Source organism: Trachemys scripta, chromosome 14, assembly GCF_013100865.1.
Source record: "Trachemys scripta elegans isolate TJP31775 chromosome 14, CAS_Tse_1.0, whole genome shotgun sequence".
Classification (NCBI taxonomy): domain Eukaryota; kingdom Metazoa; phylum Chordata; order Testudines; family Emydidae; genus Trachemys; species Trachemys scripta.
Window position 1 is genome coordinate 15741420 of NC_048311.1, and position 19646 is coordinate 15761065.

At 39.4% G+C, this 19646-nt stretch overlaps 1 protein-coding gene across 1 annotated transcript in view; it reads right to left on the minus strand.

Moving 5' to 3' along the window:
* Window positions 1–19646, minus strand: part of TBCD (tubulin folding cofactor D) — a gene marked incomplete at its 5' end in the record, with an annotated part of 241622 nt that overhangs the window by 102043 nt on the left and 119933 nt on the right. Inside the window, 6 exon segments of the mRNA XM_034789910.1 lie at window positions 4018–4040; window positions 6382–6442; window positions 8040–8157; window positions 8963–9036; window positions 11923–12003; window positions 18205–18290. Of these exon segments, the coding sequence (XP_034645801.1) occupies window positions 4018–4040; window positions 6382–6442; window positions 8040–8157; window positions 8963–9036; window positions 11923–12003; window positions 18205–18290 (443 nt within the window).

Genomic DNA, 19646 nt, shown 5'->3' on the forward strand with positions numbered 1-19646 from the left:
CCATCAGCTATACGCCCAGTACCCCACGAAGAAGGACTTCCGGTTCCTGATGCACCAGAATCATTCTCACTTGAGTCAGACGAGGAAGAGGAAGAGGATGAAACTTCTGGTCCTGAACCATCAATGTCACAGGATCCACATTTTCTCCCATCCTCCTCCTCTGAACCACACCTCATAACACAAGGTGAACTGAATGACCTTGTCAGGGATTTGGAACTACCCAAGAGTAAGGCAGAGCTGTTGGGCTCCAGACTACAGCAGTGAAATCGCCTGGCAGGTGATGTTAGGGTTTCCATGTTCCGTGACCATCAAAAGGATCTTGTCCCATTCTTCTTCATGGAAGGTGATCTTGTAGCCTGCAACAACATCGATGGTGTGATGGCAGCCCGCAACATCGTTCACAATCCAGATGAGTGGAGGCTGTTCGTTGAGTCATCGAAGACGAGTCTTAAAGCTGTTTTACTGCATAATGGCAATGTTTTGCCATCAATTCCAGTTGGTCATGCAGTCCATATGAAAGAAACCTATGACAACACGAAACAACTTTTGAGGTGGATAAACTATGACCAACATCAGTGGCAGCTTTGTGGCGATTTGAAGGTTGTTGCTCTCTTGCTTGGTCTGCAGACTGGATACACAAAGTACTGCTGTTTTCTCTGCGAATGGGATAGTCGTGCAAGAGATTCCCACTACATCAAGAAAGATTGGCCACTCCGACAGTCATTGGAGCCTGGGAGGAAAAGTGTTCAGCATCCACCACTTGTTGAATCAAGGACGATTTTGTTACCATGCTTACACATCAAGCTGGGTCTGATGAAGAACTTTGTCAAGGCCATTGACAAAACACAAGCAGCTTTCAAGTACCTCCGTGGAAAATTTCTAAGGTTAAGTGAAGCTAAGATAAAGGAAAGTGTCTTTGTTGGTCCTCAGATTCGTGAACTTCTTCAAGATGATGCATTTGACCATGCACTGCGTGGCAAGGAAAAGACGGCATGGAAAGCCTTCCAGTTAGTGGCAATAAATTTTCTCGGAAACAACAAGGCAGACAACTACAGGTTGTTGGTGGAAAATCTCCTCAAGGCATACAAAAGCCTTGGTTGCAACATGTCACTAAAGATACATTTTTTGCACTCTCATCTAGATTTTTTTCCACTGAACTGCGGAGCAGTGAGCGACGAGCACGGCGAGCGATTTCACCAGGACATTGCAACAATGGAGAAACGCTATCAGGGCAAATGGAGCCCATCAATGCTTGCAGACTATTGCTGGACAGTGACAAGAGATGCTCCATTTAATGAATACAAGAGACAAGCCAAGAAGCGCCGAGTAGACACTGAATAGGACTAAACTATGTACAGAATAGTTTTTTGCCTTTTGTTGCATAATAAATTTTATTTATATAACCCTTTTGCTGATTTTTAAAGTGTTACATAAACAAGACAGGTGAAATATTATCATGTAAAGCAACCATAAACACATGAAAAGACCTAGGTTTACAATTTATGATTAAAACTCTACTATCTACACAATATACATATACATAAAATGTAAAAACTTAAATATCTTAGAAACAGTAGCCAATCAGTTGTTTTAATTGTCATATTTGAATTCAGCACATCAAAATACATAATAAATAGCACATTTTATCTCTGAAGCAGACGACTTCTCAAAAATTGTAGACCAGTGTTACAAAAGGATTCATAGATTCTAGAACTGGAAGGGACCTCGAGAGGTCATTGAGTCCAGTCCCCTGCCCGCATGTCAGGACCAAATACTGTCTAGACCATCCCTGATAGACATTTACCTAACCTACTCTCAAATATCTCCAGAGATGGAGATTCCACAACCTCTCTAGGCAATTTATTCCAGTGTTTAACCACCCTGACAGTTAAGAACTTTTTCCTAATGTCCAACCTATACCTCCCTTGCTGCAGTTTAAGACCATTGCTTCTTGTTCTATCCTTAGAGGCTAAGGTGAACAAGTTTTCTCCCTCCTCCTTATGACACCCTTTTAGATACCTGAAAACTGCTATCATGTCCCCTCTCAGTCTTCTCTTTTCCAAACTAAACAAACCCAATTCTTTCAGCCTTCCTTCATAGGTCATGTTCTCAAGACCTTTAATCATTCTTGTTGCTCTTCTCTGGACCTTCTCCAATTTCTCCACATCTTTCTTGAAATGCAGTGCCCAGAACTGGACACAATATTCCAGTTGAGGCTTAACCAGCGCAGAGTAGAGCGGAAGAATGACTTCTCGTGTCTTGCTTACAACACACCTGTTAATACATCCCAGAATCATGTTTGCTTTTTTTGCAACAGCATCACACTGTTGACTCATATTTAGCTTGTGGTCCACTATAACCCCTAGATCCTTTTCTGCCGTACTCCTTCCTAGACAGTCTCTTCCCATTCTGTATGTGTGAAACTGATTTTTCCTTCCTAAGTGGAGCACTTTGCATTTGTCTTTTTTAAACTTCATCCTGTTTACCTCAGACCATTTCTCCAATTTGTCCAGATCATTTTGAATTATTACCCTATCCTCCAAAGCAGTTGCAATCCCTCCCAGTTTGGTATCATCTGCAAACTTAATAAGCGTACTTTCTATACCAATATCTAAGTCATTAATGAAGATATTGAACAGAGCCGGTCCCAAAACAGACCCCTGCGAAACCCCACTTGTTATACCTTTCCAGCAGGATTGGGAACCATTAATAACAACTCTCTGCGTATGATTATCCAGCCAGTTATGCACCCACCTTATAGTAGCCCCATCTAAATTGTATTTGCCTAGTTTATCTATAAGAATATCATGCGAGACCATATCAAATGCCTTACTAAAGTCTAGGCATACCACATCCACAAGACTCGTTATCCTATTGAAGAAAGCTATCAGATTGGTTTGACATGATTTGTTCTTTACAAATCCATGCTGGCTATTCCCTATCACCTTACCTCCTTCCAAGTGTTTGCAGACGATTTCCTTAATTACTTGCTCCATTATCTTCCCTGGCACAAAAGTTAAACTAACTAGTCTGTAGTTTCCTGGGTTGTTTTTATTTCCCTTTTTATAGATGGGCACTACATTTGCCCTTTTCCAGTCTTCTGGAATCTCTTCCGTCTCCCATGATTTTCCAAAGACAATAGCTAGAGGCTCAGATACTTCCTCTATTAGCTCCTTGAGTATTCTAGGAGGCATTTCATCAGGCCCTGGTGATTTGCAGGCATCTAACTTTTCTAAGTGATTTTTAACTTGTTCTTTTTTTATTTTATCTGCTAAACCTATCCCCTTCCCATTAGCATTCACTATGTTAGGCATTCCTTCAGACTTCTCGGTGAAGACCGAAACAAAGAAGTCATTAAGCATCTCTGCCATTTCCAAGTTTCCTGTTACTGTTTCTCCCTCTTCACTGAGCAGTGGGCCTACCCTGTCTTTGGTCTTCCTCTTGCTTCTAATGTATTGATTAAAAGTTTGAGGATTTGAGGATGGAGAAAGTAAAAATATAATTTGACCATAAGGCAACCTTTTGGCCATTTTAGCACTTTGTAGGATAAGGAGAGATTACAAATCACTTCTCTAGACTAAATTCAGGAATGCAGAGCTCAGGCATAGTAATGAGGAAGAAAAACTACAAATTACTGAAGTTGTGGACTAGCAAATATGCTGCTTTATTTGGAGTTTTTTCCCCTCACTCTTTGGCTCTGTCTATCCCAATCCCATCTACAATACAGCATCAAATGCAGTTCTCACCACCTTTTAATTAGGATTGACCACATAACATGCATCAACAATCCTAATTCCAGCTCAACAACACTGGTTTAATAAGAACAAAGTCCTAGGTCTGGGCAGGGTCAAAAAGAATTTGAGTTTTCCCTTCCGTGAATTGAGGTTCTAAGGTATATTAGATGTAACATACCTATGTTACTCAACTTTAAAAAGCTGAATTTCAAATATTTATTGGGTTTAAAACAATATTAATTGCCACAATAGACAACAACTGTTTTGGTTTCAAATTTCTTACCTGTACAACTGACGACTGCAAAGCTGCAATAAAACAGATGAAAACATTTGATTTATAAATTGAGTCTTTTCCCCTCAGCCTAATGTCATTCTTGTGTAATACGTATTATGTAACAAAAGTGTTTCTTTAGGACTTGGGAATTCAAAGGCATAATTTGAAAAAAAAAAAAATGTTGGTGTTCTTTCACAGAACTAATTTTCAAAAACATATAAACTTTACAAATCTAGTCAGAATTCATACTCAAGGCAAACAAATATAGTTCTTTATTACCATCATTCCACAACCTGTTTGCTTCCGTATTTACACTGGCAGTTTCTTCTTGAAACATTTGCTTTCAAAAATTTGGTCCTTTTAAATAAAGATTCTACATTGCAGAGTTTGAAAGAATACAGAAAAAAACCTCTGCTCCAAAGAGCTTACAAGGGACAAATGAAACAGACGGGATGCACAAGAAAACAATGCTAGACAGCATGACAGGCTGTGGTCTCATCACACCGGCTGCGGTCTCATCACACCGGCTGCCTAACAACTGCCAAGTTTTTCCGTAGACATCACAGCAAAGAGAGTTTTAAGGAAGGATCAGGAGGAGGACAATGAGGTAGCTTCATGGATGTTTATGGGCAGTAATTCCTATGCATGAGGGGCAGCATACGAGAAAGCACAAAGGTGTTTGAAAATTTAATACGCAGGCAATGAAGGCTGGCCATACTAGCCAACCGGAAGTAGGAGTTGACACCTCAAAGCATATGAAAGATGATATACAGCATGTAATTAGGCTGTGAAATGTCCTTAAAGTAAAAACAAGCTTACATTTGATGCAATGGAGAAAGGGTAGCAAGAGGAGTGATGAAAAGAGAGGGTGAAAGCGATGAGCCAGGAAAGTGATTTTGAGGGAGCATTTCGAATGGATGTGGGTGGGACAAAATTACATTTGTCAGGACCAGGGAAGAAAATGTTGCAAGATGATGAGAGATTACATTAACCCTGTGTGGATGGACAGGAAAGGCCATATCCCAGAGATGTCATACAGAAAGAATCTGCAACATTGAGACACAGCCTGGATATGAGAATCTAGAGAGAGGCCTACACTGAAGATCAAAAAAGGAGTGCTGGGGGAGGGCTTGCAGGGAAGATTATTTGCCATGCTGAGCTTGAGCTAGTGGCTGGACATCCACAAGGAGATATCAAAAAGTCAGGCCAAGTTTTTAGTCTGGAACAGAAAGAGACAGGGCCAAAATAGATGTAGAACTGTGAGTTGTCCTATGGATGATAGCCGAATGTATTTTTGAAGGAGATAACCCAAAAACAAGGTGTAGCAAGAGAAGAGAAGTAGACCAAGGGCAGTGCCCTGTGGAACTCCCACAGAAAATTGGAGAGCAGATGAGGAGGATCCTCTGAAGAAGATGCTGGAGGAGTAATTAGAGAGGTAAGAGAAGAACCAGGAAAAAAGTGAGTCCTGGAAGCAAGGGAGGATAAGATTTCAAGAGGAGGAGTGTGGTTGATTATGTCAAAGCAGTTGACAGGTTAAAGAAAAGTAAGTCATTAGAGACTTTGGTAACAGCCATTTTAATTAAATGCAAGGGACAGAAACCAGGTTTGGAGAGGGTCTAAGAAGGAAGTGGAAGAAAAGAACTCATTCAGTGAGTTTAAGGAAGAAGGTAGATGGGGCAATAGTTGCAGAGTCAAATGGGGTCACTGGTGGGTTTTCCATAAAAGATGGGAGAGACTAAAGCATGCTTGTGTTGTGAGGGGAAAGAATGACTAGAGAGTGAGAGATTAAAGAGAAGGGCAAGGAAGGGGATGAGAGTGGGTGCACGGGAGGTGAGGAGATTGGATGGGGTTACTGGAGTAAATGGAGGGGGTTGAGGAGGAGAGCAAATAAACAAGAGAGAAGAAGAGTTGGAGAGGAAGGGCAGGAGGTGAGATGGAAGGGAGAAGTTCATGTGGTATTTTGCAGATTTTCTTATTGAAGAAGTGAGAATCTGCAGAGACAGAAGTGGGGGCAGACGGGTGCCAGGGTGCAAGGAGGGAATCAAAGGTGGTGAAATGGCAGCTGAGATTTCAAATATGGGATTGAATTAGGATAAAGAAGTAGAGTTGCTTAACTAGGAAGATGGCAGAAGTCAAAGTGGAGAGAACAAATCTGTAGTGAAGTCAGTCAGCATGATCACAGGATTCCCACCAGACACACTCAGCAGCAAGAGAGCAGAAGCGGAAAAAGAGGATGTCAGGAGGAGGCCAAACATATGCAGGATTTGGGGGAATTTTTTTTAAAAGGAAAAAAAAAACACCTTTCAGCATCCTTTGTATAAAAATGAAACAACACACTTAAGAGTCCAACAGCTATTTATACTTGGCACAAACCTCCAAATGGATCTGCTTAAGTCCCTCCAACGATTTTTCATTGAAATAATTCGTAACTGATCTGCAATGTTACAAAATGATTTTAAGTCCAAACATGGCAATTTCCTGAACTTATATTCAGAAACAGCCTCGCCTTAACAGACATATGTTGTACTTTTAAAGTGACAGAAAAAACTTAAGTTTATGACTAAGTGATTCTCGGAACAAATGTGTAACATTCATTCATGTTCATTAAATGGGTTTAGGAAACATACAAACAGCCTATTTTCCTACAAGCACTTAGAAGTATTATTTCTGCAGAATTATAAAATAACATTTTTGTAACAGAATAAGGCTATATGTAATGACATAATTCTAACATTTTTCCAATTTGGTTTTACCTTTAAGCAATAACATTTTTGCATTCCCACTATTGTAATATTTAAATTGTCTGCCTCAATTTCTAGTACTACAATTGCCAAATGACACTTTCTCTAGATTTTCACTTTAGTTACAGACCATGAGACAGGTTTCTCAGAATCTCTGAGTAGAAAGCATACTCCTCCAGAAAGAGGATTTTTTTCCACTCACCAGCCACGTCCCATTTTAATTGGTGGCAAACATAAGCCAGCTCAAGACTGATAGTTTTGCTTACTCCTTTAATTCCTATTATTTTATTTAATTCATCCAAATTCACTACCTTTAATAGATTTTCTTACAAAACATACTTAGCTTCTATGTACAATCATTACATTAATAAAATAATTACATTAAGTACCACTGTTATACTGCTGACATGCACAAGTACTTTTCGTAACAGTACATCTGAACAACTTCAGGGGTCAAAAAAGCAGACTTATTTACTACCTAGTTACCTCTTCCTACCCCTTCCTAAATTCAGCTCCCCTGTGATACAAGAGTTAGGTTGGATATCAGAGCTTCGGAAGAAATGAGACAAACTAAACAAACAAAATTCTGTAAATGCATTTGATTAATAAACACCTTAAAAATTTTACAGAATTTTGTTTCTTTACTTTTATTCAGTTTTACATTCAAAGGCCTAACTATCTGCTGCTTTGATCTTGTGTAATTATTTATACCTATCAGTACAGAGTAAATTTAAAATGCTACTACTAGTGTGAGTGAGTGGCAAATTACAATTTGGTAGTGTTTTACAATCATTTTGCACAGGTGTACACAACACCACCCATTCCAGTGAAGGTTGAAGAGAGAATAAGTAACTCCACCAACTAATTTATGGCAATCATGCTGGATACATATGCTATAAACATATCTATAATTATATCTATAAACTGCATTTCTGGACCAAAATTAAATAAGTGAAAAATTACATCAATCCAACTCAAATAGCAATGTGAGGGATTATTTGTCTCACAGCAAAGGAGGAAACATGCTTCATTCAGTAGTAGTCTGGTAAACTGTCATGGTTAAACCACACTTTTGACAATCTCTTCCCTATTCTTGCTCGAGAGTGACAACAGGTGGTCTCACTTTCATGATTACTCATGGATTTAGATCTGAGGTATATAACCTCATCAAGTAAAGTGTGAAGGCTTGGCAGCACTGATAAGATGGAGATTTTCATAATTATATTGGAGAGGTTTCTGAAAGATTATACATTAGAAAGAAACATGTTAATTTAGATAATGTCTTTATACCTATTATTCTCTGCTGCTAGTTTGTACAGTGCATGGGTGATCTCAGCACAGGCAAGAATGGCCCCATGGCGAGTGTGTAAATCTGTGCCCACTGCTAATGGTAGCAGTCTTGGCAAAACTGCAAGAAATGAGATAAAAAATAGTAATTACATATTACATGTAAACACTTCTGTCTAGAAATTAATGTGGAAAAATCATTTCTAGAAAAGTCATCTTCCCCAGAGCTGTATCTTAGAGAGACATAGAGCAAGAACATTTTCAGATCCCTAAATCTGAAAATCAGTTTTAAAAATGGGAATAAGATTTTCCTGTGTTATGAAAATACACCAAGAATTTCCATTTCCACAGTTAGATTTTTCAATTTGGTGTAATAAAAATGGTTCCCCGCCCAAAGACACACTACGAGCAAATACTTCCTTTAGTTCTCTCTTAGCCACATATTAAATGCAATGTATTTCATTTATCTACCCTAACCACACATGTTGGAAAGATTTATAGAAATCTGTGGCTTGCTAGCTGCTACATGTGCTAGTCGAGATATCTTTGGATTTCAAGATGCTCTCAGTCATTTCTTGATTTTTTTAGTTTATGCATAAAGTAGTTTTTCAGTTGCTTTAGACTGTTGTTTTAAACATTAGTCACTTTACATTTTGGAGTGGCTTAAAGCTGAACTTGAAAATTCTGCTGCCTTTTCCCCTCCCCATTTCCTAAATGTCACTGTAATTCATGAAAAGAAAGTTTTAACACCATCAGAATTACAGCACTACTATACCCAGTTGTGGGGAAAAACTTGCTTAATCTCTTATTAAGCCATATTAACTTGTATTTTTTTCTAAGTCTTGTTTTGTTGGTATGTTTTTGCTATGTGCCCAGAGACGCTTGATATGGGGTGCTATATAAAACACAGATATATTGCTACTTACCCACATCTGTCATATACTCAGGGACCTGTGGAGTGAGGTTATGCAGAGCCTTGGTTGACAGTTCTCGAATAACACTGTGGAGATTAAAGAAAGTTTTTTGTTCAGCTTCCATAAATCACTGTAGTATCAGTTATTGACTGCTGCTCTTCATAGCAAAAGCAGTTACATATTATGACCCCAATTAGATCTGCACAGACCAACCCCTGCACAGCACAGAATCCTGCTGAATTCAATAGGTTCCATACAGGCCTAGTGGTATACCCTTGTTTCAGTACCTCAAGCTTCCTCTATCTTTTTGCGTGTGAGAGAATTTAACATTTTTCCAGCGAATAAATGTATTTGTGTTATTAAATGGAGGAATGAAAAATGAATCAGCTTCATATATATTGTTTGAATTCTATATATTGGGACACTCTTCAGTAGATATTGTATCCCACACTAGCCCATACACACACACACTAAAAGACCCTCAGAGGGCACAAAAGGATAGAAATGTTGACTAAACTATAGGCCACACAATTATGTAAGAAACAAACATGCTCTGAGAAACCCTGTTAAGAAAATCCACAGATAATGAGAAATGTTTTACCTTCATTTTTAACGCTGTTATTCTCCCTTGCTGATTACTACTCTTAATTCCGGGAGAGTCAAACTACCTTTTATACAGATTATGGCTAAATTGATTTTTTCTTAAGAGTAAGGAAATCAGAAATAAAGAAAAACATTTTGTTGCTGCAGATGTTGTGTGTCATGGTCTAGCAAAAGAAAAGGATAATTGTGGTCCTGGAGCAGCAAGAACATAGTTACAGCTTTTTAAATTTAAGTTTACAGGTACCTCATTCTTATTTCAAGTGTTGTTGGTTTTTATTTCTTTTTTTTTTTTAAAGAAAGAATATTGAAAAACCTAGTAAATAAGCTTAGACTCATTTTAAAATATGTATATCTAACAGCTCACAAACTCAATAAGATTAATCACAAAAGCTCTGTGTAACCTATATATTATTAAATATACATTTTCACCACATCGCGCAATACCAATAATTATTACAAGTTGATGAATGGTGAGGGGGAAGTCAAAGGAAATCCAACATACACCAGACATGTACAAACTATTATGGCTTCACTTATGTGTGTCATTCTATTTGCAAAAGAACATTTAGCAGACTGTTTTGTGCAATCATTCTAGATGAATAAACACCGGAGTTTGTTTTTTTTAAACGTAATAGGTCAAATATTGGAAATCTTAATTAAAAAAATCATCCATTGGATCCAAGTATCAAAGGTTCCATAACAAATCAACATATTTTGTGCCACCTATTTTTAAAAATACTACTTTAAATGGAAATTAATCAACTAGTTTACGTCTCAGAATTGGTTTAGACTGGGATTTCAAAAGGAGCCTAGAAGAGTTACGTGCCCAACTCCAATTGAAAATCCTTAGGCTTTTCTTAAGATCAAGCCTTAAAATACACCCTCACAATTCTCTAACAGAAGATTCTTCTTATTCTACTTCTAACATTTCTTGATTCTGCAACACTTACAACACAGTGAAATTACAACAGAAAGGACAAACTTCTGAATTCTGAGTGTCCTACACAGACACATGTATGAACATTTAATCAACGTGAACTTAAACAAAACTGTGACTAAGACAATAAGTCTCACAAAGAGATAATGGGTGCTTTGTTTTTTTCCCCTTCATTTCTCCATGCCAAAATGAGAGATTTTAAGGAGAACATTGTTTAGCATTCCTGAATGTAAATTACCATTAAAAAATGTTTCTGATACTTAATTCAAATATCCAATCCAGTTGAGCGTTGTCATGTAAAAAAGCACGGCTACAGTGTATGACTGTCTATTTCCACACCACAAATAAAGACACCGCTCAATGTTACGGAATATGGCATTTTCCCAAATACTAGTGGCCCAAACCAGGCAGCCTGCAGTTAGCTCTTGGCTACATGAATAAAAACTTACTGCTGAAAGAAACAAAGGGAAAGGAAAAGCAAAACAAATATGGATGGTAGCACCTTAGGGCTCATCCCAGATCTTCCAGGATCATCATGAGCAATAATAATAGCTTATAGTAGTGTTTCATCACATTTGTGTTATACGTACACATTTCAATCTTCATGCAACAATGCAACATTTATCTTCATGTATTAAGTCTACTTAATTAATGATAATTATATGGTGATGATGTTTACACTCAGATGTACTATGTAATGTATTAAATAATTATTCATCTCCTAAAACTAGGTTTAAATGTCACGAAAACTAAAAACATGTTTTAAGTGAAGCTTTCAAACAGTGGGGAAGTGCCCACATCCACCTCCCTGCTGTTGAAAAAATCGAAAGTGTTGGAATAATTTCATTATGTCCACGCAATCCATGATGTCATTACAGAGGGGCCAAATTTGAGTGCTGTTGTGACTCCATGAGTAAGTGGGAGTAAACTTCATGCCCCACTAGAAAGTTTTGAGGCCCTTCCCCACTTTGAGAACCACTGAGGTAAACCATTGCCTGCCCAATCAAATACATTAGCAATACTAATATGTTAACATTTCTTTTTTTTAAATGTTATCATTCATGGAAAAGAGTTATTACAAATTTCCAAGATTAAAAAGGAGCACAAATCTGCTAATACTTTTAAAAACAGTTTTCAAAGGGGCCTGTTTTATTTAAAAAATAATTACCATAATATGATTTTTAAAAGTTCTAAGGAATATGATTCAGACCCTTAATCCCTGATTCAGGAAAATATAACTAGCATTTGTAAGTCCCAGCACAATGGAATCTGATCCTGATCGAGGCTTCTAGTTCCTACCACAATACAGATAAGAACAAATAGACAACAACCACCCTCTCCCTTTAAAGAAAGGTAACTAAAGAGTTCCGAAAAGTAAAACTTACAGAATATTTGACTTCCAGATAATATAAGTTACATGTTTGAAACATACCCATCCCAATGGTTGATCTTCATGTTAACGAGGTGGTCAATCATTGATTGTGTATACTCTGGAAAACTAGCAATGTACACACTGAAAAAGAAATAAGTACATCAATATTTTTATTAATATATATATATATATATATATATATTATACACACACACACACACACACAGAATGTATATCAGTTTGAATTTTGGCATATACAGTAGAACCTCAGAGTTATGAACACCTCAGGAATGGAGATGGTTCGTAACTCAAATATTCATAACTGAACAAAATGCTATGGTTGTTTTTTCAAAAGTTTACAGTTTAAACATTGACTTAATACAGCTCTGAAACTTTACTATGCAGAAGAAAAATGCTGCTTTTAACTATCTTCATTTAAATGAAACAAGCACAGAAACAGCTTCATTACCTTGTCAATTTAAAAAAAAAATCCCTTTATTTTTTTAAGCAGTTTACGTTTAGCACAGTAAAATATGGTACTGGTGCTGCCTGATTGCATATTTCCAGTCCCAAATGAGGTGTGTGGTTGACTGGTCAGTTGGTAACTCTGATGTTCGTAACTCTGAGATTCTACTGTACTGCTTTGAAGATTTTGACCCAATTGCTTTTAATGCAATAAACAAAAAAGCCTTCAAAATGTACTACCTATTTGTCTATTTAAAGGGGTGCATAAAAACATGATATTCCATATTATGTAAAATTCATTATGTTAATATTTACAACACTTTTGTAAAATATTTTGAGATTATCAGTGAAAACCATTGTACACACATATAAAGAATTATATGATCAATAAATACTAGAAAAAATAAACTGCTTATAGATTTTACTGTTTAAATAAAATGATTAATACATTCTACATTTATAATTATTTACAAGATTAGAGTGGGGAAAAAGTGCTTTTTTTGCAAGTACATAGTACAGTATTATTATACTATATTGGCATAGTGTGTGCATCATCCCCCTCTAGTGCTGGTGTACATGGAGGACAGTCTATTATTACTATGCGTTACTCCATTAGCTCAAGTGACCAAGATCTGTGCAGTGGATCTAAAGGTTCCAACTCTACTGCTGACCCACATAGGTGTCAAAAAAGCAAACTGAAAACACGAACTCCATCATGTGGCATCATGTTGACACCCACATACCTCTACACCTCTTCAGGTCTGTCCACCTCCCCATTTCCGTTCCACTGGTTTCAGTCCCAGTCCTTTGCCCAGTCAATTCCGGTTCCCCAAGCTCCTCATCTGACCGCCCTACCTATGGAATCCCATTCTCCAATCCCTGTTCCCCTACCTGGCTACCAGTCTCCTTGCCCAGCCATTCCCAACCTCCCATTGCCCAGTCCCACTCTCCCTGACCAACCAGGCCCCATCTCCTTGTTCAGATAATCTCAGTCTTTCCATCTCAGCCTCCTTGCCTAGCCAGTCTCAGACTCCCATCTATCCCAACACCCAGTTCAGATACCCAGATCCAGCATGACCTGCATTTCACAGCTGCAACTGCTCACTCCGGGGCTGGAACACACCCAATGCTGACAGAATGTTTGGGGAATTAGCTGCTAAAATCTAAGTCTTTACTGAGTATGTACGAGGTGTGATTTTGTAAAGGCTTATAACTTGGCCAAATTTGGGCAGATTTTCACTGGAATGGCAAAAGATACATCTCTGATACAAAGCCCCACCCCTCCCCCGGCCAAATTTTAAGTGCCTGCTCTAAAGCATAGGTACATCAAGAGCTTCTCAAAGACAAAGTCACCAGATTTTTTTTAAATGGACAAAACACTGTTTTTCATTGTTCTCAGAAATGGCCGAAGTATTACTACTGAATTTAGACATTCAGCATAGAAAATTTCAGCCCAAATAGTTAAGTTTAGCAAAGTTATTAGAAACTGAAAACTGGGTTTTTATTGGAACTGTTGGGCAACTTTAATAATATGCAGGGCTACCAGCCCATCTAATAATATAGTAAAAATTATAATGTGGCAATATCCATACAACTTTTTATATATGCTATTGTACCTCTGAAATATGCCTTCATTAATGAAAATAGTCAAATGCAGAAAATTATTTCTATCAGTTCAAAGGCATAGAACAACAAACATCCAGAGTCAGAACTTTATTAATGCTGTGATTGCTAAAAGGAAGCTATGTACAGACTTTTACACCTAGACACAGTCCTTTTATAGTTAATGGGAATCTATGCAGGCATAAGAGTCATGTGACAGACCTCTGGGAAGGGCTGAGATTCTAAATCACAACTATGGACTCTGTACACCATGTTACTGCTTTTCAAAACTACCTAAGCAATTATACCCAAGCAATCAAGGAGACAGGCCCTGTCAGTGAGGTCCATTCTTCCATCCATAACGTAATGGTATATATTTTCTATATACCTATCCCCTTGTGTTTTGATGCCATTCACACAAAGAATTAAGGAACTAATGAAGTATTGACCCAATTAATTACAACTCAGATGGGATGACAAACACACTTCATGAACAAAAACTTGATTAAGAATAGTGAATATGGTTTCAAGGAATCACACTTTAGTAACTAGGTGAAATTCCTTTTAAAGTGATCAGTGCAGCAGCAATTAAGGAAAGAAAAGCGCAGCCATAGGATCTAGAGTGAGCTGTGAAATACTTTGTTATCAGCTTGGTAAGCAGGCAAAATAAAGAAGGACTTCTTAATTTAGAATATTTTTGCCCTTAAGCAAAAGAAACATTTTTATCACCAATGCGTAACATCACACTGAAAGTCACAATGAAAAAAAGAGAGCTGAAACAGAGAGCTTGGAAGAAAAGATAACAGCATAGGCATCAACAAAATAAAACAAAAAGCGAAGAGAAACAAACTTCTCGCTACCCCCAAGCCAGAAAAATCTACTATTTCTTTTAAGGCTGTGTACATTTTTAAAGTTTAAAAGTAGTAGGCCATATGCTCTGTGGGTGCAAATTGGTGCAGTTCCACAGACTTCAGAGAATATGACCAATTGCATTTCCCTAGTTTGGTTTGGTTGAAGATAGGCTAGTTGGGGGATATAAGCAATGTGTAAAAAAAAAGGATGTGGACTAGGGAAAGGAAAGAGGAGGTATAAGTTGGGAATTATGTACAAATACAAAGAAAGATCAGTTAAATGAAAACAAAACAAAACAAAACACTATATAGCCCAAGCAAAGGGAATAGGATCACAATAAGATGACTGGAAAACATTAAACCTGTTGTTCTGCTTTGTGGGAATTAAAAAGCAGGTACGTGTACAGAGAGTGCCGTTTCCCCATTTGTTTTCCTAGCATTTAGTCTGTAGCTCTATACTGTCTGCAGGGCCGGCTCCAGGCACCAGCCCACCAAGCATGTGCTTGGGGCGGCGCCTGGAGGGGGGCGGCACGGCGGGGCGCTCCGGCCCGAGAGCGGGGCCGCGACCGGGCTCGCTGCCCTCCCCCCAGCACTTCGGCCAGTAGGGGAGAGCGGGGCCCCGGCCGGGCTCACCGCCCTCCTCCCGGTGCTCCGGCCGGTTGGGGAGAGCAGGGCCCCAGCCGGGCTCGCCGCCGGGGGCTCTCCGCCCTCCCCCCAGCGTTCTGGCCGCCGGGGAGAGCGGAGAGCCCCAGCCAGGCTCTCCGCCCTCCTCCCGGCACTCTGGCCGCCGGGGGCTCTCCGCCCTCCTCCCAGCATTCTGGCCGCCGGGGGAGAGCGGAGAGCCCCAGCCAGGCTCTCCGCCCTGCTCCCGGCACTCTGGCCGCCAGGGGCTCTCCGCCCTCCTCCCGGCGCTCTGGCCGCCAGGGAAAGCGGAGCCGCAGCGGGCTCGCCGCCCTTCCCCCGGTGCTCCAGCAGGTCGGGGCTTGCGGGCCCGCGGCAGTGGGCCCTGGGGGGGGGTGGCTTTTTTGCCTAGGGCGGCAAAAAAGCCAGAGCTGGCCCTGACTGTCTGAGTGGGCACGACGCCCCAGTGTGATATCTGTTATATTTTTTAATGCGTAATTCCTTGCATGATGTGTGCAACAGCCATTCTTTTTCACCTCCCCTTACTCAGATGCAACAGGAGACTGACACAGAGAGGGGGGAAATACAGGGTGGCCAAAACTGAACATGCTTCTGACTTTAAGATGGCACTCCATATAATGCAACAATAAAGAGAAGTGTAGTCACAGAGATAAGGGAATACTTAAATCATTATGCTGCTAGCAGAGTAGGCTCAAGTCAAGATACAGTGCCCAAAGCAGAGCAACACATCCTGAAGCAAACAAAAAAAAATATGCTCAATATAAAGAAATTAATTGTCTACACTGCAACATAAGCCTGTGCTTGAGCCCAGGCTCAAGCATAGCCCCACTTGCATCTACACTGCAATTGCACTAACCCAGGCCTTGGACCCTGCAGGGCTGGAAGGTCTGAACTTGAGTTAAGCCAGGATGTAGGGTCCAAGCCCTATTGCTTTGCAGTGTAGATGCAGCCCCACCTGACTTGAGTCCCGGGAGTCAGCCAGGAAAAATCCCACAATTCCATGGGAAAAGTTCCTTAGTCCTCTCTATCCCAACAATCTGCAATCCACTCTATTGAAAACGAAATCCACCCTCACTCTGCAAATGGCAGCAGCTCTGGTCAGCATTAACCCATTCTCTTTTGATCACCAATCCACAAGCACACTATCATAGAGCCTCCTGGGTTTGCAATGGAGAGCGAACCAACCAAGTCTTTTGCTAAGCAAGTTACTTCAAATTTCCTGTAACATCAGGGCGGGCAGCAAAGTTTTCCCACGGTACACCATGGTCCTAGAACTAGAGTGACCACATTGGGGGGCTAGGGAAAAAGGGGATGAGGCGCTAGCGAATCTGGGATATGGTTACTATAACTCAGGTCTGTGTATTGCAGCATGGAGGCCAAAGCCCTAGGTTCAAATATAGGTTAGAAAAGTCTTAATGTAGGATTAAAATACAATGTAGACGCGCAAGCTCAGGGCTCCCTAACATGGGTCAGCTGACTCAAGTCCACTAACCCTGGGCTTACACTGCAGTGTAGACATACCCTGAATCTTGCTAAGCTCTTGGTCTTGATACCTTCTGGCAATAAGTTCCACAAATTAAGTTTGTATTGGGAAATTAATATTTCCTTGTATCAGTTTTAAATGTGTTTTCTGTTTCACTGAATGTCCCCTTACTCTTGTATTAGGAGAAGATTAATAGGAGACCCTCTCTAATCCATCTCTCTAAACTAAACAGCCCTGGTCTTTCAATCTCACTTCACAAGGAAGTCTCTGTGCTACCAGTCATTTTTATCACCTGATTTTGAAACCACTCTATTTCTGTGCTAGCAGTTTTTTACATGGGTTACAAGAATTGAACATAGTATTCCAGCTAAAGAGACACCATTTATTTACAACAGCATTTTAATTATTTAAATATTATTCTCTGTCCAACTCTTTATACAGCCTACACAACATTTTGTTTGCTTTTTCAACTACTGCTGCACATTGAGTCAAGATTTTCAATGAGCTGTCCATCATGATGCACTGGTCTTTATCATTAGTGTTTACAGTTAATATAGAAATTATGGCTTGTCTATATGGCAAGCTACTGCACAGCAAGCCATCATGTGAATCTAGAGTACCAGCTTGCTGCACAGTAATCTCCTATGTGGACACTTCTACAGCACAGTGAAAGTCTCAGAATTCAGCTTAGAGTACTGTGCTTTGAAGTAGTAGCATACTAAGCCGCAGTCCAGGACTTTCACTGCACTAAAGGAGTGTCCACACAGGACACTACTACACAAGAAACTGGTGCGCTGTAGATTCACACACCTGGCTTCCTCACTGTAACTTTCCACATAGACAAGACCTCAGCAATGATACAAGTAGTTCAAATTACTCCTTTCAACGGGCATTACCTTGCATATGTCAGCAATTAAATTTATTCTCCCATCATGCTGCCCATGCACCTAGTCGTGTTAGATTCCCTCGAAGTCCCTCAGAGTCTACTCAAATCTTGACTAACCTAAATAATTTTGGGTCATCTGCAAATTTTACCACTTTGCTTGTTACCCCCTTTTACTGATCATTAATTAACACTGAAAAACATCAGACCTAGTTTAGAACCTTGGGCCACCTCACTCAAACTTTTGCCATGTTCCGAACATAATCTGTGTTCACAGATAGGAATAAGAAAAATTATGTTTTTTAATAAAAAGAAAACTAATATTATAAGGTAATACAACATAAAATAAGGTGATAAATCTCTATTAAATGAAGCAGGCACTTTAAGTGTAGGAAAACTAATGCATGGGAACTTACCTTATATTAAGGAAACAATTAACTCTGTTACCAACAGCAAAATAATCAGCTGCAGTCACAATGTCAATGCCGTGTGGAAAAGTCCCCTATCAATATTAATAGAAGAGAAAAAATTATTATGACTGATCAAATTTTGTATTAATGGTCAACAACAGTTTAAAATATCACCTATACCAGGGGTCGGCAACGTTCGGCACGCAGCTCGCCAGGGTGCTTACCTTGGCGGGCCGGGCCAGTTTTATTTACCTGCTGACGCGGCAGGTTCGGCCGATCGCAGCCCCCACTGGCTGCGGTTCGCCATCCCGGGCCAATGGGGGCGGCGAGAAGCGGCACGGGCGAGCTATGTGCTGGAGTAGATATTTACATTTAAGACAAATTTCATTATAAACAAGAGCTTTTCCTTCAATTACACCTCTACCCCGATATAACGCTGTCCTCGGGAGCCAAAAAATCTTACCGCGTTATAGATGAAACCGTGTTATATCGAACCGCCGGAGTGCGCAGCCCTGCCCCCGCCCCCCGAGCACTGCTTTACCGCGTTATATCCAAATTCGTATTGTATCGGGTCATGTTATATCGGCGTAGAGGTGTACTTGTTCCACACTAGCAATATTGTTACTATTACAGAAAATAATGTTGTATAAATCTTGTATATACAGACATACACACATACTATATGTTGTCTATATACACATCACACAAATATTATCAAGTTTTACATATAAGCAGAATCAGGTTTTCAGATCATATGAAAGGAACAACACCCAGTATCGACTGTGTAGGAGGGGACAAGTGGAAAGAAAATCACCACATATAAAAAAATAAGAGTTATTTACTAGTCTCTGTTTATATATATTTCATGATGTGTTTATCCTTAACTAAAGAAAGTTTTCACAGAACCCAGCAATTTTTCAACAAATTTAATTCCACAGCAATCACACTTCTGATTGTGCTATACAAATGTATTATTGCTCTTTTCAGAAAACACTCATAACATATGATCATGCATGTAGTCATCAGCTGTAAATTCACCGCCAGTCATGTCTAATTGCTCATACATAGCTCAGATATTCAGAATTTTGATTGGCTGACCCCGATTTCATTTAGTATAATGTTTTGATACAAAGTTATATTCCCTGATGGAGGAGATAGCATGGCCTACTTGACCCATAATTAAAGGCAAACATAAACTAGCCAATAACCAAACACATTACACCCAGTTACAAAAGGGATAGGACACATGATATGTAAACAATGAATGCTGTGCAGGAGTACAGGTTCTAGGAAAACTGGAGAATTTCTTTTGTTTACATTCCTTCTCCACTGGGGCTACAGGAATGCAAAATAATCTAGAAAGTGTCCATTCTGTCAAAGGATTTTTAAAAAGTGCACTTCAATATTAAAATTAATTTTGTTTAAAAGAGTGCTACTTTGATTTATTC